We start from the raw sequence: 22,192 nt of genomic DNA on the forward strand, positions 1-22,192 counted from the left end.
CACCCCTCTTTCTAACCAGTTCCCTCTCTTCCCAAGTAAGTAGCTTTTAATTCTTATAACTTTCCATTATTTTTTTTTGAAAATATAAATATATATGTGTGTGTTTGTGTATAAATGAATTCCTTAACTTAGTAAACGTTTCCTTGTTGTTCCTATTTCCTTTGATTCTTGGGAAGGTTTATATGTTTTTTGGCTTCATGCTGTTACCTGTCTGTATAATGTGCAGAAACCCCTCTTCTCTTTTCTCGTCTGTTTTGTCTGCTGATGTGCTCTCACGGGGAGTATCACTGGAGCATCCCAGGTGGCTGGAAGCCGCTTCTGTCCCCCCCCTCCCGCTATCGTCCACTTCACGTGCCGCCTGGTCACTCCCTCCTGGTGGCTTTACGCTCCTCCGTCTTCTCCCGCTCTCCTGGTGGTCCGTTCTTTGTCTCGGGCGCACTGGAAACGGGTACGGTCGTCTGTCCCCGCAAAGTACGCCCATCAGTCATGATTCTAGAGTGAACACATCCAACGCTTGTCACTGTAGCTTGTGAGTTTCTCCACCGCCTTCACGGTTGGCTGAGGCCCACTCCGTCAGGTTCCTCGTGGTAGGCTGGCCACAGGCTCCCTGTGTTCCTGCACATTTGCGTCTTTTTATCCGTAGCCTTAAGCGCACGTGTAATTTAGCTGTGTAAAATCCTTAGTCTACGAAGTGTTTCACTTCAGTGTCCTAGAAGGTTCCTTTGCTCCTGCATGGCTGTTGAGAAGTCTGGCCTCGCTCTGCTGTTCTTTTGTTCTTTTCATTACAAGCGCATGGGGCCTTTCGCTCTGGACGCCCCGAAGACTCCGTCTCTAACATCTCATCGTTTCTGTCGTTTTCCTAAAGTCTGTCTGCCAACGGCTCAGCCTCGAATTCTCAGGACCGCAGGGCGCCCGGTCACCGTGCGGATTCAGGCCCTGTTGCGTTCCAGGAGGTGCTTCCAGAGTGCGTGTGCGTGAGGGAGCGGCGGGTCGCACCTGGACGTACGGGAGCCTTGGCGCTCTCTTGCCCGCACGCTGTGTCTCTCGTGTCCTCTCGAATCTTCTTTCTGTACGTCGGTATCGTTATGTTCTTGCCTTATTTCTGTTCTCTGCCTCCTTCCTGGCCTTCGGTGCTGGCTCCTGTGCTCCTTCTGCTTCCCACTTTGGAAAAACATTCTAGCTTATTCCTGAGCGCCACTGGCCACCTTTTTGTGTCTTCCTGCTTTCTTGCCTTGTCACTTTGAGACGTTCTAATTCTATTTTAAATTTTGTTCTTCTAAAATGTTGATTATTTTCTCAAATTTCAGTTCAGCGTCACGTATTAATTAGGCTATAATTGCTTTGGGTTCATAGTTTCTGGCGTATTTTTATTATCCCTTACAATGTTACTTATTTTATTTCACCTCGTTTTGGTAACATTTTTACGGGATTTGATCATGATTCCTTGCCTCTTGTTTTTAAATAGGGGGTTAGGGAAGAGGTTCCTGAAAAGGAATTGGGAATGGGCCAGAATAACTTCCCTAGCTGTAGGGACCAAAGGCGTTCTCCTTCCCTGCTGCCATGAAGTAGTGTTTAAGTGGCCCCGGCGCAGGCCTTCCTGTTGGTGGGCGTCACTGCTGCTCCAGGAGGACGTCGTCTGTCGTGCAGGGAGGGACAGTGCTCCACACCCGCTGCCTCCCACGGCGTGCCCGCACCCTCAGCCATGGTCCGTGCTGTGCTCGGCAGAACACCCGGATGCTGCCCTCCTCCCCGCCCACTCCCTTCTCTGAAGCCTCCTGTGTTCCAGTAGCTTCACTTGTGGCTCATGGGGTTTGTTTTCTCTCCAGATGCTTCTCTCTCCAAAAGTGAGCATTGTTGTACGTTTTTAAGGTTCCTGCAGACTTGGAGCCCTTCAGCATGCTTTAAGTTTCCTACAAGTTCCTGAATGGTTCCTTGTCCTCCTTTCTTCCTGCCTTCCTGCCGTCCCTCCCTTCCTCCTTTCTTTCTCCAGTTTTTTTTTCCTTTTTTTTCCCACTTTCCCAGAATGGGGGGACTTGGGTTCAGCACAAACTTCCCGGGGCTTCTCTGTCTGCTCTCAGAATATTCACTAGTTTCCCACTTAGTGTGAGGCCCTGTTTCTTTGTGGGGATGTTAGTACTTGTGGGGACTTTGTGCGTTTCGTGGCTCAAAGGGCCGTTCCCCACTACGTCCTCCAAGTGCGTGCCTGCGGCGACTCGCTGGGACCTGCGCCGTGTGTGGGCCACACCTGCCCCTGCTCTTCGGGTTCGATGGACCCCTGAGCTCTGGACTGAAGACGTCACAGGGACTTTTCTTCGTTAATCTTGTCACTGCATCTGGGCATTTTTAAGGAATTTTGAAAATTAAAAGGAAAGAAAAAGCTACCCTGTCCCATGACCACCACAGTGAGTTTCTACATATATTTAAGTCCCAGGAGATGTCATAATTATGGGAGTAAGTAACAAGTAATCACTATTGTCCTATGTGGTTGGTATTCGTTTCCTTTTGCTCATAGTTTTACATTTTATTGTCCTGTTTCCTCCTGCAAATCCGGTGCTCTTTCTGCGGCCGTTTTCTTCTGCCCGAACACCACCCATCGTGACCTCCTGTGGAGTGGGTGCGCGGGGGGAGAGGGTCCCCAGGTTCTGACCGTCTGGAAATGCCTTCATTCGCCTTCATCCGCCAAGGGCGACCACACGCGGGAGCGAGCGACTCCCAGCACCTGCATCGGACTCCCCTCCGTCCCGGCGCCTGCGGTTTTGGCTGAGAACGAAGCCTTCCGCCTCACTGCTGCCCCTTCAAAACCAGTCTCATCTACCTCTTGGTTTGCTTCTAAGATCTCGTCTTTGTCTGTTTTCTGGAGATTCTGTTTGATGCGTCCAGCGTGGGTTCCTCCAGCGGTCTTGCTGCAAGGGGTCGGGGGCCTGGGTCAGCAGATTCTGGGTCTTTCTCCAGCTCTGTCCCCGCACAGGAGCCTCTGCGCCAGCCCCTCCCTTCTCCTCGGAGCCGGAGTGAATGTAGGTCAGCGGCCGCACGGTGAGCGTGTGCGTCTCAGCTCTCGCCTTTCCCATCTGGTTTGTGTGGGACGTTGGGGACCATCTCCTACGGCTTCGCCTCGGCTCATAAAATCTCTTCGGTCCTGCACAGTCTGTTACCTGTGAAACTGGCTTTTGTAGCTTTGTGCTTACCAGGATTTCTCTGTGCCTTCTCTCAGCTCTGCTGAAACATCATTTTTAACTTTTATTCCGAAGTAACCACAGATTCATAGGAGGTAGTGAGAACGGTGCAGGGTCTCCTGTAACATTTACGCAGCTTCTTCCGTGGTGACACCTTATGTGACTTTGGTACAACACGAAAACCCAGGAAATACTGTGCTGCAGCGCTGCGAAGACTTCAAACCCCATTCCGGTGTTACCGATTTTTACCCGTGCCTGTGCGTGTCTGTGCACGTGTGCGTGGGGGGGAGGACGAGGAGTGACAGTGGGGGCGGCCGTGACTTATGACGGTGAGAGCAGCCGCCGGGACGGCAGCGGAGCCGGAGTGGGAACAGTGGGACCGGCTGGACGGCAGCGCGAGTGGACGCACTGGTCGTGGCGACGGCAGCAGGGGTGGAGCAGCAGCAGGAGCAGAGGCCGGAGCCCCGCGGCCGCGGCGCTGGTGGCGGAGGCGACAGCAGCACCGGGAAGCGCAGCGGCGACGGCGACGGCAGCAGCGACGATAGAGCAGTCGGAGTCAGGGTCCACGCAGTTCGCTGCCCCACGTGGATGTGCACAGCCCCTGCCCCCATCTAAGTTTCGAGCTGCCGCCCTCGTCACCGCTGGGACCTGCCTTGTGGGGCCTGAAGTCCTCCCTCCACGCACTCCCGCCTCTCCCCTGCGAACCGGTAACTCCCCTCAGTCTTTAGAATCACGTCATCTCAGAAGTGCTCTAGGAATGGAGTCACACCATCCGCAGCCTTTTAGTGCCTGCTTTCCTCTCGCCCGTGAGGCCCCGCACTCCGTCCCGGTCGCCCAGCCGCACCTCGCGGCCGTCTGTGCCGCGCCGTGGGCCGAGCCGGTCCGCGCCCCCACCCGCCCAGCGACCCTCCGCTTCTTCCCGTCTATGCCTCTTGTAATGCAGCTCTCCGGGCCCAGGCTTCCGTGTCCACAGGCTTTTATTTCTCTGGCGCAGGTGATCAAAAGTAGAGTTTCTGGGTTCTTGAGCACGGAAATGTTAATTTTACATTAAGCGGTTTTCCCAGAGTGGCCGTGCAGTTTACGTTTGCACCGTGACGTCTGGGAGCTGTGAGGTCTTCCCGTCCTTGCCAGGACTTGGTGTTACCGCCGGTTTCCAGAGCTGTTCGCCGATCCGTCTCTGGGGTCTGCGTTTGCATTCCCCCACGGCTAATCATACCAAACAGTGCTTTCACGGGCTTCTTTCCCTTTCATATGTTTTCTTTGGAGAAATGTCTGTTCATGACCTTTTCTCATTTTCTTTTCTTTTTTAATATGTATTTGTCAGAGAGAGAGAGAGAGAGAGCACACAAGCTGGGGGAGTGGGAGGCAGAGGGAGCAGCAGGCTCCCCGCTGAACAAGGAGCCTGACGCGGGCTTGATCCCAGGACGCTGCGATCATGACCTGAGCCAAAGGCAGACGCTTACCCGACGGACCCACACAGGCGCCCCTTTTTTCTCAATTTCTAATTGATTTTTTTTTTTTTAGATCTCATCACCGGTTTCCTCCATCCCCCCACTTACCTCCCCTCTGGGGACTATCAGTTTGTTTTCTATACTGAACAGTCTGTTTCTGGCTTTGTCTATTTTTTCCCCTTTGCTTGTTTATTTTGTTCCTTAAATTCCAGATACGAGTGAGATCATATGGTGTTTGTCATTTTCAGACTGACTTATTTCACGTAGCATAATACTCTCTAACTCCGTCCATGTCATTGTAAATGGCGAGATGTCATTCTTTTTATAGCTGAGTGACATCCCGTTGTGGAGGTACCACATCTTCTTTATCCATTCTTGGTTGGTGGACATTTGGGCTCTTTCCATATCTTGGCTGTTGTGAATAATGCTGCAGTAAACGTCTGGATGCATGTCCCCTTCAGATCAAAATTTTTATATCTTTAGGGTAAATACCCAGTAGTGCGGTTGCTGGGTCATAGGGTAGCTCTATTCTCAACTTTCTGAGGACCCTCCATGCTGTTTTCCAGAGCGGCTGCCCCAGCTTGCGTTCCCACCAATAATACTAGAGTTCCCCTTTCTCCACATCCTCGCCAACATCTGTTGTTTCTCGTGTTGTTGATTGTAGCCATTCTGACTGGTGTGGGGTGGGATCTCATTGTGGTTTGATTTACATTTCCCTGATGCCGAGTGTTGTGGAGCATCTTTTCATGAGTCTGTTGGCCGTTTGGATGTCTTCTTTGGAAAAATGTTCATGTCTTCCGCCCACGTTTTAATTAACTTGTTTTGGGGGGTTGAGTTGTATCAGTTCTTTATAGATTTTGGATACTAACCTTTTATCGAATATGTCATTTGCAAATATCTTCTGCCGTTCTGTAGGTTGCCTTTTAGTTTTGTTGACTGTTCCCTTTGCTGTGCAGAAGCCTTTTATCTTGATGAAGCCCCAATAGTTCATTTTTGCTTTTATTTCTCTTGTTTCAGGAGGCAGAACTAGAAAAATGTTACGGCTGATACCAGAGAAGCTACTGCCTATGTTCTCTTCTAGGATTTTTATGGTTTCAGATCTCACATTTAGGTCTTTAATCCATTTGATTTTATTTTGTGTGTGTGGCATAAAAAAAGTTGTCCAGTTCCATTCTTCTGCATGTGGCTGTCCGGTTTTCTCAACACCATTTGTTGAAGAGACCATCCTTTTCCCACTGAATATTCCTTCCTGCTTGGTCGAAGATTAATTGTGGGTTTTCTATTCTGTTCTGTTGATCTGTGTGTCTGTTTTGTGCCAATACCATACTGTTTTGATTATTATAGCTTTGTAATATAACTTGAAATCCAGAATTGTGATATCTGTTGCTTTTCTTTTTCAAGATTACTTTGGTTTTTCAAGGTCTTTTGTGGTTTCATACAAATTTCAGCGTTGTTTGTTCTAGTTCTGTGAAAAATGCTATTTGTATTTTGATAGGGATTGCTTTAAATATGGAGATTGCTGTGGACGGTATAGACATTTTAATATTTGTCCTTCCAATCCATGAACATGGAATGTCTTTGCCTTTCTTTGTGTCGTCTTCAGTTTCTTTCATCAGCATTTTAGTTTTCAGAGTATAGGGCTCTCACCTCTTTGGTTAGGGTTATTCCTAGGTATCTTATTTTTGATGCAATTGTAAATGAGGCTGGTTTCTTAATTTCTCTCTGCCACTTCATTACCAATATATAGAAATGCAGTAGATTTTCATATGTCGATTTTGTATCCTGCAGCTTTACTGAATCTGTTTGTCAGTTCTAGCAGGGTTTTGGTGGAATCTTTCGGGTTTTCTGTATAGAGTATCATGTCATCTGCAAGTAGTGGAAGTTTTTTACTTCTTCCTTACTGATTTGGATGTCTTTTGTTTCTTTTTGTTGTCTGATTGCTGTTGCTAGGACTTCCAGCACTGTGTTGAGTAACAGCGGTGAGAGTGGACATCCCTGTCGTATTCCTGACCTTAGGGGAAAGGGTCTCAGTTTTTTTTACCATTGAGCATGACATTCGCTGTGGGGTTTTCATATATGGCCTTTATTATCTTGAGGTATTTCCCTCTATCCCTGCTTTGTGGAGGGTTTTTATCCTGAATGGCTGTTGTACTTTGTCAAATGCTTTTTCTGTGTCCATTGAGATGACCGTACAGTCCTTATCCTTTCTCGTGTTGATGTGGCACGTCACACTGATTGATTTGTGAATATGGAACCACCCTTGCAACATAGGAATAAATCCCACTTGAGGGGCACCTGAGGGTGGCTCAGTTGTTAAGTGTCTGCCTCTGGCTCAGATCATGATCTCAGAGTCCTGGGCTCCCCACCTCAGGCTCCCTGCTCAGTGAGGAGTCGGCTTGTCCCTCTACCCTACCCCCACTCATGCTCGCATGCTCTCTCTCTCTCTCTCTCTCTCTCTCGCAAATAATAGTATCTTTTTAAAAATCCTGCTTGATTGCAGTGAATGACTTTTTTAGTGAACTGTTGGATTCGATTTGCTACCATCTTGTTGCATCCATGTTCATCAGGGATATTGGCCTGTGGTTTTCTTTTTCAGTGGAGTCTTTGTCTGGTTTTGGAATCAGGGAATTCTGGCCTCATTGAATGAATTTGGAAGTTTTCCTTCCTTTTTTGCTTTTTGGAGTAGTTTGAGAAGAATAGGTATTAACTCCTTAAATGTCCGGTAGAGTTCCCCTGGGAAACCATCTGGTCCTGGACGTCTGTTTGCTGGAGATTTTTGATTATTGATTCAATTTCTTTGCCAGTGATTGATCTGTTCAAGTTTTCTGTTCCTTCCTCTTTCAGTTTGGGTGGTTGGTGTGTTTCCAGGAACTTATCCGTTTCCTCCAGGTTGTCACTCTGTTGACCCACAGTCTTTCATGATATTCTGCTGTGGTTGGTATTTCTGTGTTGCCAGTTGTTACTTCTCTCTCATTTGTGATTTTATTTATTTGAGCCTGTTGTCTTCTTCTTGGTATGTCTGACCCGAGGTTTATCAATTTTCTTGTTTTTTCCCCAGAGAACTAGCTCTTGGTTTCATTGATCTGTTTTACTACATTTTTAGCTTCTGTATCATTTACTTCTGCTCTAATCTTAACTATTTCCTTCCTTCTGCTGGTTTTGTTTTATTTGTTGTTTTTTTTGTAACTCCTTTATGTGCAAGGCTACGTTGTTTGAGACTTTTCATGCTTCTTGAGGTGGACCTCTATTGCTGTTTTCTTTCTTTCTTTTTTTAAAGATTATTTAGTTTTAAAGCTTTTATTTATTTATTTGTCAGAGAGAGTAGTGGCGAGAGAGAGAGAGAGAGTGCACAAGCTGGGGGAGCAGCAGGCAGAAGGAGAAGCAGGCTCCCCGTGCAGCAGGGAGCCCAATGTGAGACTCGATCCCAGGACCTTGGGATCCTTAAGCAGATGCTTAAGGCAGACTGAGCCACCCAGGGGTACAATAATGATTTATTTATTTATTTGAGAGAGAGATTGGGAGAGAGAGAGAGCAGGGGGAGGGGCAGAAGGAGAGGGAGCAAGAATCCTCAGGTAGACTCCCTGCTGAGTGCAGAGCCTGACACAAGACAATCCCAGGACCCTGACCTGAGCTGAAATCAAGGGTCAGACGCTTAACTGACTGAGCCACCCAGGTGCCCCAGTATTGCTGTTTGCTAATTGATTTTTTTTAAAAAAATTTTATTGTTCAGCTTTGAGTATGCTTTATATATTTTATATGCTAGCCTTCTGTTAGAGGTGTGGTTTGCAAATATTTTCTCCCTGTTTATAGCTTGTCTTTTCATTCTTAGGGGATTTTCGCATAGTGAAAATTTTTAATTTTAATGAAGTCCAATCTATTGATTTTTCCATTCACCGATTATACCTTCTGTGTTAAGTCTAAGAACTCTGCTTACCCTGGATTCTGAAGATATTTCTCCTGTGCTTTTTTTCTAAAAGTTTTAGTTTCGTGTTTTGTACCTAAAGTCTGTGACCCATTTTGAATCAATGTTTGTGTAAGGTGTGAGACCTAGATCAAGTTTTATTACCTATTGTCCCAAAACTGTTTGTTGAAAGACTACTTTTCCTCCATTGAATTTTTTTCCCACCTTGTCAAAAATCAGTTGGGCATATTTGGGTGGGTTTCTTTCGTCTACGGCCATACCACCCTGAACGCGCCCGATCTCGTCTGATCTCGGAAGCTAAGCAGGGTCGGGCCTGGTTAGTACTTGGATGGGTGGGTTTCTTTCTAGGTTCTCTGTTCTATTCTGTTGCTTCATACTGTCTTGAAAACTGGAGTTACAAAGTAAGACTTATGCTCCCCCCCACCTCCAAGATTTTTAAAGCTACGCTAGGGCCTGTGCCTTTCCATATAGATTTTAGAATAAGTTTATTTATGTCTACAAAAAAAAATTCCTGGGATTCTTTTTTTTTTTTTTTTATTTCCTAAGTAGGCTCCGTGCGGAGCGTGGAGCCCAGTGCAGGGCTTGAACTCACGACCTGAGATCCAGACCTGAGCTGAGATCAAGAGTCGGATGCTCAACAGACCGAGCCCACAGGCGCCCCCCATCGCTAGGATTTTTATAGGAATTGCACTGAACCTTTAGATCAATTTAAAGAGAATTGATATTTTTTACTGTGTTGAGTCTTTCAATCCATGGATAGGATGGGTCTCTCCATTTATTTAGGTTTTTAAAATTTATTTTATCAATATTTCACAGTTTTCAGCATACAGATCTTGCATATGTTAAGTGTATGAGTATTCCATTTTATTTTGAGTGTTTTTAAATGCTACTGTGTCTTAAATTTTGGCTTATGTGTGTCACTGTTAGCATCTGGAAATGCAGTTGACTTTTGTGTATTACTCTTCCATTCTGCCTTTCTGAACTCACTTATCAGGGTAGGAGTTTTGTTTTATAGATCCTTTGGGATTTTCTAGGTAGAAAATTGTCATCTGCACATAGAGATAGTTTTATTTCTTCGTTTCTAGTCTGTATGTCTCTGGTTTATTTTTCTTGCCTGTGACAGTGGCTGGAACTTCTGGTGTCCTAAGAATGGTGACTGTGGCTGGACTTGCCTTGTTCCCAGCTGTGGGATAAAGCCTTCAGCCTGTCACTGTTAGGTGTGATGTTGTCGCCGTTAGCTATGACGTTAACTATAGGCTTCGTAGATGCTGTTTATCACATTGGGGTAGCTTTCCTGTGTCATGAATTCACTGGTATTTTTTTTTATCATCAGTAAGTGTTGAATTTTATTAAATGCTTCTTATGCATCATTTTACATGATCACACGGTTTTTATGCTTTGGTTTGTAGATATGGTAGATTATATAGATGGATTTTTCGATACGGAGCCAGCTTCGTGTACCCAGATAAATCTTGCTTGGTTCTGGTGTATACATCTTGTATACATTGCTGGATTCGTTTGCCAGCTACAAAACTGTTTGGGGTTATTTGTGCCTGTGTTCAAATGGTGTCTGCCTCACAACACGGGGTGGGGGATTCTCCGTCCGGCTCCTCTGAAAGATGGTCTAGGGCTGCTGTTCATCTTTGGGTATTGAGATTCTCTAGGAAACCATCTGGGCCTAGACATTTCTTTTTCTAGAGCTTTTTATTACAAATTCACTTTCTGTAATGACTATAGGGGTATTGAGGCTGATGATTTCACTGATCTTTGGCTGTCGATGGTTCTTCATAGCTTCCTTTCCTCTGTGAATTTTCAGAGACGTGCTTTTAGCTTATTCCCGAACGCTTGGCGGAAGCCTTGTTACGACGGCTGCTTTAAGAGCCTTATCAGAGGGCTCACATGTATCTGTCATCTCAGCATTCGGCATGTGTTGATTTTCTTTCCTTGTTCGTGTTGAGCTTTTCCTAGTTTTTGGCCCAATAAGTGATTTTCATTTGCATCCTGGAAAGGTTGGTTATGTGGTTGGTTATGTGGTGTGGTATTCTGTGTCTGCCGTCCATCTCCTACCTCAGTGGGCATCCGCTGGTCCCAGGCCGGGGCACCTTGTTCACAGCCGGCTGGACTGGGGGTCCAGGTCCCTCCCTCAGTCTCCTGATACCTGGGCAGGGGGGGTGGGGATGCCTTGGTGCTGCCAGGTAGGGGTGGGAGCCTAGGCTGCGATGGGGGCTAGTAGGTGTGTGTGTGTCTCCCGTGGGCGTGGGCTGCGGGAGCGCAGGTGCTGTGAGAAGCCGTCTGGCTGCCTCGGCGTCCTGTTCCCGTCGTTGGCCTAGAGAGAGAGCAGACTTTTGCCGACACTTGTTTTTCTGTGTCCTGCAGCATTTTTAGCGTGACCAGTCCCAGGGACCACTCGGGAATGTATAGGAAGGAAACGCAGTGGAGCAGAGCAGGTCTCCCTGCTGTGTGGCTCTTCGAATCCTGAGCACCCTCGCCGGTTGGCCTTCTCCTCGCTGCTTCCCCAGTTTTTTCCCTTGTTTGTTTCGTGTTTGATGTCCAGTTCGCTGTGCTTATTAGCAGGAGGAATGGGGGAACTGTTGACTTGATCATGTCCACAACCAGAGTTCCCGGTCTTCCTTGTAGCCATGAACACGCCTGTGCCTTCTTGGTTACCTTCCTTTGTGAGTGTCACCAGAGGCTTGTGTATTTCTAGACCTTTTTGAGGAACTAAATTTTATATGGATATGTTTTCTCAGTTGGCTCATGTCTTTTCTTCCGATCTGTTCTTTATTACTACCTTCTCTCTACTTTCTGTAGGCACTTCTGTTATTTTCTAAATCCTTAAGTTGGATGTTTTACTCACTAACTTTTGGCCTCCCTTTGTCCCTAATACAGGCTTCGAAGACCGTAAGCTCTTCTGTAAATTCTGCTGTGGCCGCTCGCCACAAAGTTCGGCACGTTCCAAGTTTCTGGGTCTGGTTATTTTCTAGTTGCATCATGTCATTCCATCCATTTCTTACTGAGAAGCTTCTGTTTACTATCATCATCATCATTATTACTATTATTATTGAGAGGGAGTGTGTCTGTGAGCACACTAACAGGGTGGAGAGGGGCAGAGGCAGAGGGAGAAGGAGAGAATCTTAAGCAGGTCCACACCGAGCACGTAGCCCCGTGTGGGGCTCCCTACCTGAGATCATGACCTGAGCCTAAATCTAGAGTTGGACATTTAATCCACAGTGCCGCCCAGACGCCCCCAGAAGCTTTTTTTTTTTTATTTTATTTATTTGACAGAAATCACAACTAGGCAGAGAGGCAGGCAGAGAGAGAGGGGGAGAAGCAGGCTTCCTGGAGCCCAATGTGGGGCTCGATCCCAGGACCCTGGGATCATGACCTGAGCCGAAGGCAGAGGCTTTAACCCACTGAGCCACCCAGGCGCACCCCCCCCAGAAGCTTTTTTAAAATGTTTCGTTCATGGGGAGTAGAAAGTTCCCCTTCGCTAATGATTCCTAGTTTAGTTGCCTGGTGGGTGGAGAGCACAGTGTTGATTTCCTGTCTTCAGAGTCTCTTGACACCTGCCCGGTGACTTAGCGCACTGCCGGTTTTCGCTTGTTCTCTGAGGCCTTAGGGGAGCGGTACCTCCGCGGCCGCAGTGTCGCAAGCACTCGCTGCCGTGTCTGCGGGGCCGGCCGTGCGATCCGCGTCTGAGCTGCGCTCTCGCTGCAGTGCACGGGCTGTTCCGGCGCGCGTGTGGGCGTCTCCCCCCAGAGGGACAGTTTGCTGGTCTGGCCTGGGTTCCCTCGTAAGACTGAATCCCCAGTGATGCGCCCTCCTAGCCTCTGGGTTCTTCTTCTCCGCCCTTGGACAGTCACGTTACCTCTGCGCCGGCTTACGGGTTCTGTCCCGGCTTTTCTGCCGTACCTGTTGGCCGCACCGGAGCCAGCGGGCATGTGTGAAAATATCAGGATTTATCCCTGTTGTCTGATTTGCCTCTTTCTATCTCGAGCCCCACAGGGGTATCTCGACAGCCCTGTCGCCCACAGGCTTCCCTGCCCCTGTTCTTGCAGAGGCCCGAGCAGCCTCCCCAGGTGGCTCCGGGTCTGTCCTCCACACCCGCCCTCCCCACCCCCTGGCCCGCAACCTCCTGCTTCCTCCTCAGCCTCTCCTCACGCATGCTCCCGGCAGGAGGAGAGCGTGCAGGAAGCCCAGCGAGCGGCGGGTCGGCGGCGCTTTGCCTCCCAGTTGTCTGACGTTGCAGACCGTCTGGTGAAGCCCTTGGCGAGCGGCACGAGCTGCGTTTGCCCCGTGCACACGTGTGTGAGTGTGTGTGTGCGTGGGTGTAGTTGGCAGCTGAGTGGGCTTCTTTGGTCTGGCCTGTGCCAGAAGGGGCAGTGACGTCCCCGGGGACTCATCCTGTGGTGCTGATTCCTTGTGGCGGGCGGTCAGCAAGACGCCGGAACCTTTGCTTCTGCTGTTGCTCAGTGGGTCGCACAGCGAGGGAAGGCCGCGGAGGTGAGGAAAGGAATCGCGTCCCCAACTCCATCTCCCTCCCTCCTGACATCAGCTGCGTTCGCGAAGGGAACAGCAGCGTGTCTCCTCCCTGGGACCCTGCTCATGTCTCACTCTAACTCCACGCAGTGCGTGGCGTCCCCAGCTCCGAAAGCTGCCGGTGCTGGAAGACGCGGGTCACGGCCCGGATGGCTCTTTTTGTCCCGCCGCGGTAGAGACTCCGATCTCATGATTCCTGCCAGTCCAGTGACACAGCAGGGCTGTGTCTGATCATCAAGTAAACCAGTTTCCTTTAGATGTTTCTAAAACGGCATGAACTGCAAATGGAATAGTCTTTGGTTAAAGTTCATTAATCTCCGGTTTTGTCACGTTGTTGTCAAAGACCGCACTGTTGCTGTTACGCAGCTCACTGAGGTCATAGCCCTGCCCGCTAGAATTTGGAGCGCCTCTTGGGGGCGGGCGGCAGTTCTTATTGTTCCTTTGTTTTCCCCCGCCTTACGCTCCCGTGTTAATTTTGGCGTTTCACCATCTTCAGACCTGCTTGTCACTGAGTCTGTATCCTGAGTGAGTCACACTTGGCAGAGGCGAAACCTCCTGTTATCCGTGGAAGAAAAGAGCCAGAGGACTTCTGGGGCCGAACGCCTTACAGAAAACTCTAATTACTACCCCGTTTTCCTCACCTGCCTCCGGCCCCTTCCTTTGCAGCCATTCTGGAAGACCGGCAAGAATCGGCTGCTGTGCCGGGGGGCCTCTCCCCTCAGAGGCTTGGGTTTCAGCTTTCCTGGCTTTGCCAAATTAGTAACCACGTTTTCATCCGCTTTCCAGACTCCGGTATTGTGTTGACCGCTCATGGTGGTTGGTCTCTCTTCTCCTGACTGTCGAGTACTTGTGAGTTTGTGCCTGTCTGTTCCGTGTGATGTAGGCGCCCCTTCTGTAAGAGGGCGGTGAACACACGTTCGTTCTGCGTGTTTCGTGGGAGGGTCTTTCATTACGTTGTTCTTTTAACTTTGGAGTATTGATTACCTTTGTTTGTTTGTTTAATTTTACTTATTTCTTTATTTGAGAGAAAGCGAGAGACCGCACGAGCTGGGGGAGGGGCAGACGGAGAGGGAAAAGGGGACGCAGGCTCCCTGCCCAGGACGGAGCCCGATGGCGGGGCTCTGTCTCAGAACCCCAGGATCATGACCTGAGCTGAAGGCAGGTGCTTTACCGACTGAGCCACCCAGGCACCCCTGCCTTTGTTTTTTTTAATTGAGTGTAATTCATACACCACAAACTCCACACTTTCAGGGCATACATTTAGCAGTTTCTAGTGTAGTCACAAAGGGGTGCAGCCGTTACCACTAACTTCGGACTAGAACGTTCACTGTCCCAAAGGAAGCCCCATGCCCGCTGCTAGTCCCTGCCCTGGTCCCCTCTCCTCAGCCCTGGGAGCCAGCCGTCGACTTCCTGGCTGTGACCCGCCTCGCCGGGCTTCTCTTCTACATGGGATCGTGCTGCGTGTGGCTTCCCGCGTCTGGCCGCTCTCGCCCGGCACCCGTGCTTGCCAGCTTCGTCCGTGTTGCATTTGAAGGCCCGCTGCCTTCTCGCGCGGCTGAGTGACACTCCGTTGCGTGCACAGGCCACGTCGTGTCTGTCCCTTCACAAGGGAGAGCATTTGGGCTGTTTGCACTCTGCGGCTGCTGTGACGACTGCATGAGTTTTCGTGTGAACATACGTTTTCAGCTCTCACGTGTGGACCCGTAGGAGTGGAGTGGGTCATCGGTAACTCCACGTTCAGCTTCGTGACAAACTGCGAGACGGTTCGGAGCGGCCACGCCATCTCGTAGTTCCGCCAGCGGTGTACGAAGGCTCCAGTTCCTCCAGATCGTGGCTGACACTTGTAATTTTCTGTTTTTCTTCTTCCTCTTCCTCCTGCACACCCTCCTCCTCCTCGTTATCGTCACTGTTGCTACTGTTGTTATTACTATCGCCGTCCCCATGGGGGCAAAGTGGCATCTCATTGTGGTTTTCGTTTGCGTTTTTCTAGTGACTAATGATGTCGAGCATCTTTTTCATGTGCTTGAGCCGTTTGTCCGTCTTCCTTAGAGAAATACGTATGCAAATCCTTGGCACATTTGAGAAAATTCACTGTTGAGTTGCAGGAGTTCTCTGGAGGTCTGGATATTAATCCCTTCTCAGATACATGATTTACAGGTGTTTTCTCCTATTCTGCGGGTTGAATGATCTCTCCTGTTAGTGTCCTTCGAAGTACAGAAGTTCTTAACTTTGATTAAGTCTACTTTATGTTGTGCTCTTGTTGCCTATGCTTTTTGTGGTGTAGCCACAAGACCCTCATCGCCAAATCCGGCGTCGTGAAGACTTTTCCCCAGGTTCTCTGTAAGCATTTGTAGTTTAGCTCACAAGTCTAGGTCTTCGGTGCGTTTGACTTAACGCTCATATGTGCTGTGAGGCTCGTTGTTGGCATCTGGACGTCCCTTTCTCCCAGCACCGTACGCTGCAAAGACGACTCCTTCCCACAGAATCTTCCTGGCGCCCTCTGAAATGCTTCCAGTGCTTTCTGAGGAATCCCACTGACCGACCTTAAGACCTGCCTCAACGATCTGGCCTCTCTGGTCCTCTAGTCAGTAACACATTGAACCTTTTACTGTGTTCGTGTTCGACTCATCCCGACTGAGGCCTTGGGTGCCCATATGAAAGACGGGGGGGTTCTTACGTCCCAGCACCTTTCATGGAATTTCCTTGAATTTGGTTTTCTCCAGTTAGTTTCACTTTGAATCGCAGTGTGGTACATGGGTAGGACATTGTAGCTTGGAGCAAAGTCAGTCAGTGCTGTGGTTTATTGACGAAAGTGGTTACCTGACTGACTTGGAGAAAAGCAAAGACATTGGGCAGAGGTTTCTAATTATTTTTGGTGCTATGACCACAGCTCCAAGTGTTGGGTGCTGTCGTAAATAAGCCTTTTAAGGTGTCTGTCGCAACAATTCACAGGAAGGTCCCAAATGTACACTTCGGGAATGGAATTGTGGCACAGCATAAAGGGTAGTGAATGAAAGTAGGTACTTGTGACTGGGGATTGAATCCCAGTTTGGGCAACCAAAGTGAAGTCGAAAAGTAAAAAGTCAGGAAACGCAGACCCAGGTGAAACCGACAGTCTCTAGAAAAACACCCGGCAGCACGGAAGCCAGGTCTGCCCGGATGAACGTGTGCGCCAGGACGCAGGGCTGGGTGGGTGAGACCGCATGGTCGCGCGTCCTGCGAGAGTGGAGGACCGGCGGTGCGGCTGGGTTAATGTGGACTTTCGTGACCGTTACTCTGAAATCAGTGGGAAGGAGAGGAGGAGAATGGGACTAAATGTTGTCGTAGAAGTTTGTCTGTTCCATTTCCCTTCTCAAAAGTTGATAAGGTTCCGCCAAAGCTCTTCTTTCGGGCTTTTCACTTGTGAAACGGAAGCCTCTTCATGTTGCGAGCTGCCTCACGCGGGACATAGAAGGCAGGATTCCCAGGGCACGTTCCCACTGGCACTTTATCCCGCACGTGCCTTACACGTGAATGCTGAAGGCCTGTCTGCTCCTCTGTCGAACGCAGGAAGCAGTTGTGTGGAAGCTCCGCCCGAGGGGCAAGGTCGTGGGCGTGCTCACTCACGTACCCCGTGTTGTTTCAGGTAGCTGCGCTGCGGGACGGAGCCGCCCTGTCAGTCACCAGCCCCAGCTGTGATGCTCTAGGTCACGGTGAGTCCAACCGGTTGCTGTCTATGGATCTGCTCTGACCCCTCGAGCCTGCTTATGGGGGAAGGTGAGTGACCGTGAAGGATCCTCTGTTTGCTTGTCTGTTTACCAGGAACGCAGGCAACAGAGTCAGCCTGAGGACAGGGAGCGATGCGCTATGCGTCTGACCCTCTTCTGTCCGTGCCGTGGCGTCATGGGGAGCAGTGCCGGGAAGTTTAACAAAGAAAGGCAGCGGACGCCGCGTGTGATCACGTAGGGACAGCAAGGTTGCGTGTCCTGCGAGAGTGGGAAACCCGCAATGCATTTGGGTTAATATGTAACTTCAGGACCATTACTCTGAACTAACAGCTCCTGGCTGACTCTGGGGTTGAGACAGAATGTGATCCAGGGCCTTTCCCTTGAATGTTTGAGGAGGATGGGAACCCTTAGAACTGTTTTCCCTAAGTATTCCTTGCTCCTATCCCTCCTGGCCCTCCTCCCACCATTTTCTAAAGGACGCTGGGGGGTGGGGACGCTGAAGAGCTGGTCTGTCATCCCCTTGTTGACTGGGTCCCCTGTAAATGAGCACCATTTATGCTCAGGGCCCCTGTGCTGAGCTCCTGCTGCCCAGCCCTGCTGACAGTCCTTCCGTGTGTACAGGGCTGCTGTGCCACGTGTGCAGCTGTGCCGGGAAGGAGCGCCACGTACAGATGTGGGAGCATGTGTGCACATGGTTAAGGCTTCCCCAGCCCGGCTGTGCCTCATGCTCCTGTGTCTTCACGTCACACAGGCTTTGCTCAGGCCTCGAGGACACGTCCGAGGGTCTTTGCTCACGTGGAGACACGGCGCTGGCTGTTTAAGCTGTTTATTAACCCGGACTCGCAGCACAAACACCGTAGCTTCTGAGGTAGCGTGCCCCCGCGTGGCTGTCCGGGAAACACGCACATCCATCCACTGAGCGTCGCAGAACTCAGTACGGGCCGGGCCGGGGCTCCTCACTGCCTTCCCAGAGGTTCCCTTGTTCTCAGGAGCAGCTGCTCTTCTGCCCCCCCCCCCACCCCGGGGTCTCTGTCTGGGCTTGTCCGTTAGTGAACTGCAGCTCAGCGTTTTAACCCTGTGGTGCCTGACCCAGTTCCCCGAGCCTGCGGCCTGTGCTGTTTTGCTCTTTTCTTTGTTCTTCCTGTTGAGGAGGATTAAATCCATGTCAGCTCCCAGGTGTGTCTGTTTGGGCTGAATGTCAGTGACCGGGCACGGTGGACTTGAACTCTGCTGGATCTGGATGGGAGCCAGACGGGAAGGGTCCTTTGTCGTGACTGACATGTCCCAGGCTGTGGTCCAGAGTGCGACCAGCTATGCAAACCAGAGCCCAGGCTGACCAGGTTCTTCAGGCCCCTCTGGAGCCCAGGCCCGGCTGCGGCTCACCGGACCTGGGCGCCGAGCGGATCCCACACAGGGCTTTCTGCCCCTTTTCCAGCCCGGGTGGACACATGCTGGGGGGCCCTGCGTTACTCCTCAGCCTGCCCTCTGCCTGGCTCCATTTGCCAGGTACCCGTGTGCCTGATGGTCTGGGCATCTGACCCCGTGTCAGGCATGGGACATGGCTGCAGAGGCAGCGGGTGGAAATAAGAACAGCCAACCCACAGCCATCCAGGAAGTGACCATCCACTGAGCCCAGCATGTCCCAGTGACCCTGAAGTCCCTGAGTGCCCCCAGCTGGCCAACCCCTGGGTGGTGTAGTGCTCCCCATGGGGATCCCCCACCCTATTTGCAGTGCTCCCTCTACCCCGAAACTGCCCAAGGTCACACCCTCAGTTCTCGCCTGGCCTGGTTTCTCTGGGCTGCCCCCAGCACCCAAGGTGCCCCCATCTGTTGGTTCTCTGGACCTCCGGGCTGCACCCCTCCTTCTCTTCTGTGGCCCCCACACCCTCAGCCACTTCTGTTTGGCTGGTGACTCTGCTCCTTCCGTTCCCTCCTTTGTACCACTTCCCATCCATCTAGGCTCTCTCTGCTTCCCCCCTGCACCAAACAGGCCGGCGTGCCCCGAAGCAGTACATTTGCTTGTGGAAACCCCCGGACTCTGGCCTGACTCTCACTACTCACTTACCTTGCACCAGACCTGCCTGTCGAGGGCCGAGGCCTGCGCTGGCCAGACACTCCAGCCAGCGTCCAGTCCTCCCCCGACCCTCGGTGGCACTTGGCACTCACTGTTGGCTGCCTGGTGGGCAAGAGCCAGGTTTCCATGGCCTGAGCTTTAGGACCGGGAGCAAGCCGTGTGTGACTCTGCTGCTCCTTCCCTCGACTGCCCCGGAGTGAGCACGGGTCCTCCACAGAGACCCACTGCGAGGTGGGGAGTAGCCGGTGGGGCCAGACACACGGCAGGGCTGGCTTCAGGCCGGCTTGCAGCACCCTCCTTCTTGCTTGGCTCCGAGCGGCTGATGTCCCCGGGACTCAGGGCGCAGTCGGGCACTGAGGACAGAGCTGCCCACACCATGTGGAGTGCAGGGAATGGACCCCATCACCGCAATGTCCCTGGCCGAGCTTCAGGCACACGTGTCCTTCCACCCAGGAAGGGTATCCGTAAATAATGTGTTCCGATGGAGCAAGACAGGGGCAGGGGGAGGTCTGGCCAAGGAGGGCTGTGGAAACATTCTTTGATAGAACCGTTCAAGGTGCCTGGCTGGCTTAGTCAGTCAAGCGTCCGCCTTCGGCTCAGGTCATGATCTCAGGGTCCTGGGATCAAGTCCTACATCGGGCTCCCTGCTCAGCGGGAGCCTGCTTCCCCCTTCCTCAGCTCCTGCTCTCTCTCTCTCAAATAAATAAAATCTTAAAAAAATATATATAACAACTCAAAAACCTGGAAATACCAGCATTACAGATTGGTTACATTTTTCTATATAAAAATGCATAAAATTTTACACATAATAAGAATCATAAAAAATACCGTGGGGAGTGTGATCATTGTTGTGTAGATTTAAATATGTAGAAAAATATTTCATCCATAATGTTAAATGAGAAAAACAGGACGAATGTGGAAGGTTTGGTCCTATTTTTATTAAAAAAATATAAGGACACACACCTCCTAGACAAAAGTCTGACTCGGTGGGCCTCCGAACGGCGCGCTGCCGCTGGCCGTGTGTTCTGAGCAGCGCCGCTGCGGGTTGCTCCGTGCGCCCACTCAGTGCGCTGTCTGCTTTTCTGCCAGGAGCAGCCAGTGCTCGCGCTCTGTTCAGTCGTTCTGCCGTGAACGCGCGGGCCGACTTCCGTCAGCCGGGCCTGACCGCCGCTTCCTGTGTCCCTCCGTGGGCCCCTGAACGCCGGAGCCTGTCCTCGCAGCCGGCAGCTCCTCCCTGCGTCCCGGTTTTTACCTCTGCCATTACGGCTCTTATCGTTTGTCTGCATCCGGTTTCGTGTGAGCTGGTGAGCTCCGGTGCTCGGTGGAAGGTGGACCGAGGGCGACTGTCTCCTGCCCAGTGACAGACGTGCCTCCCCCAGCACGTCTCGCGGGGCCACGTCCAGCCTTCCGTCAGCGATGCCCACGCCAGAGCCCTGCGTCAGGGCAGCTCTCAAGGACACACGGCGCTCGCGCGTTTCTAGGCTTAAGCATCCAGCTTGCTTCCAGGCCTGGACCTAGCCGCCCTAGATCTCACACACACACACACACACACACACACACACACGCACACACGCACGCGTGCGCACAAAGACAAAATGGGAAAAGGACAGAATTTGCAATTGGTGCTGCTTGAGGCACCCCATCCTGCAGTTCTGGGACCGAGTGCGTCAGCAGGACCCGCTTTGTGCGAGGCCCGACCAAGGCAGACGGCTGACAGCGGCAGCGACCGCTCGGGCCCTAGGAGCCGCCTTTCCGTCACGGGGGCCACGCACGCCTTCCCTCCCGAGGGCCGCAGGCGTGCCGATGTGTGCGCCGGCCCCTGTTGGGGGCAGGAGTCACTGAAACGACAGCACATCCCTGCCGGGCGCACCCTCCGCCGGAAGGAGGGAGCTGGGCGAAAAGTAGGTCACATGTGCCCGGTCCCGTGTCACGAGGTTTCCAACCTGAGGCCAATGGGATTTGTAGCCTCCTTTGGTTAGGACAAAACCCCCTCTGATTTCTCTCCTCTAGCATTTCATCTTCTCTAGACAAGGAGGGTGGCCATCTGTCTGATAGCTGCATCAAGCCGGCCCTTCCCGACCTCCCAGAGCTGCTTTGTTCTGAGGTAAGGGGGGCCGGGGGAGGCCGCTCCGGCCAGCAGACAGGCCGGGTGTCGAGGAGCGGGGCGCGCACGGGTCCGCGGGAGCAGCCGGCGGGGCCTGCCGAGGCAGCCACGGTGCTTTCCCTGGGACAGAGGAAGAGCCTCATGTTCGGTTCCATCTTAATAATGTGGCTCCTTTTTGGGGACCGAGGTCAACTGTTACCGTGCTCGTGTTAAAGCGTCTGTGTGTAGAAAGTGAGCGTGCAGTTATACAGCTGTCCGTTGGTGACAGGGGAGGGGTGGGGACGGGGCTCCCCTACGACTCACCGGCCACCCCAGGGTCCGGGCCCTGTGCTCTCAGTCAGCCAGCGCCTTTGTGTGCGAACACCAGCCTCTGTGCCGGACGGGTGAGCTCCTGGCGTCCGTTCGTACGAAAGCACCGCGGAACCCCCCGGTCAGAGCCAGGTTCACGCACGCACACTGTCTGTGCACAGAGAACGCACACTGTTGCCGCCTGCCCCTTCGACTGGGAAACACTGTGGTTCTCTTATGTATGGGACGGCCGGCAAGTGTGACTCCTCCACGACCAGGCAGACACGGAAGGTGTATTTAAATGTGTTTGTAAAACGAACATGAGTTTGGTGACTTATGAACGACAAACATTCGTTTAGTTATTTATGTATTTCTGTGTGTACTTGGCTGTCCTGTAAATGAAGTAAGATACCATTCGCTCAGGACCCTTCTGACGGACCTGTCTCAGCAGGTCATGCGTGGGCCGTGCAGTGTTTGCCATGTCTGCGCCGGGGGCGCGGGTGCCGTATTCAGACAAAGAGGCTCTCCTGTCTGGGTGTGCCAGGGAGATGCTCCAGAATAGTCTTCTGGAAGCGAAGTCACGATGGTATTTGATTTGAGGATGTTCTACAGAAGAAAAGCGTTCACCTTTCTGAGATGAAAATATTTAAAATTTGTGTTTTAGGTAGCTTTCTAGGAAACGTGGGCCCGTGGCCACATTCACAGAAGTCAGTGTGAACACACGTGGATCCGCCATGCTTGGTGTTTTCCAGGAGGACAGCAGTCGTACCGTAGTAGCAAAATAACTCTTCCCTCCTCCTTGCCCCGGCAGCCTCGGAGCGGTATTTCTATAAAGCTCTTACCCGTTTTACAGGGCTTTCCCTGTGACAGGCAGAAGAGCCTCATGTTTTTTCTGTGTTTTCATTAAGATGGGGCAGAAAATTCCAAAGTTGTT

The 22,192-nt window shown here is 51.3% G+C and overlaps 1 protein-coding gene across 14 annotated transcripts in view; it reads left to right on the top strand.

The window, feature by feature from the left end:
* Positions 1 to 22,192, top strand: part of PCBP3 (poly(rC) binding protein 3) — a 246,681-nt gene that overhangs the window by 166,863 nt on the left and 57,626 nt on the right. For 11 of the 14 annotated variants that reach the window (XM_046002832.1, XM_046002831.1, XM_046002839.1 and 8 more), the window contains one exon: positions 16,711 to 16,841. In XM_046002832.1, the coding sequence (XP_045858788.1) occupies positions 16,832 to 16,841 (10 nt within the window). In that variant the 5' untranslated portion in view covers positions 16,711 to 16,831. Of the gene's footprint in view, positions 1 to 1,826; positions 1,845 to 13,029; positions 13,050 to 16,710; positions 16,842 to 20,877; positions 20,971 to 22,192 lie in introns of those variants that run through there. The other 3 variants (XM_046002837.1, XM_046002836.1, XM_046002843.1) reach the window with 3 other exon arrangements.

Source organism: Meles meles, chromosome 4 (assembly GCF_922984935.1).
Source record: "Meles meles chromosome 4, mMelMel3.1 paternal haplotype, whole genome shotgun sequence".
NCBI classification, from domain to species: domain Eukaryota; kingdom Metazoa; phylum Chordata; class Mammalia; order Carnivora; family Mustelidae; genus Meles; species Meles meles.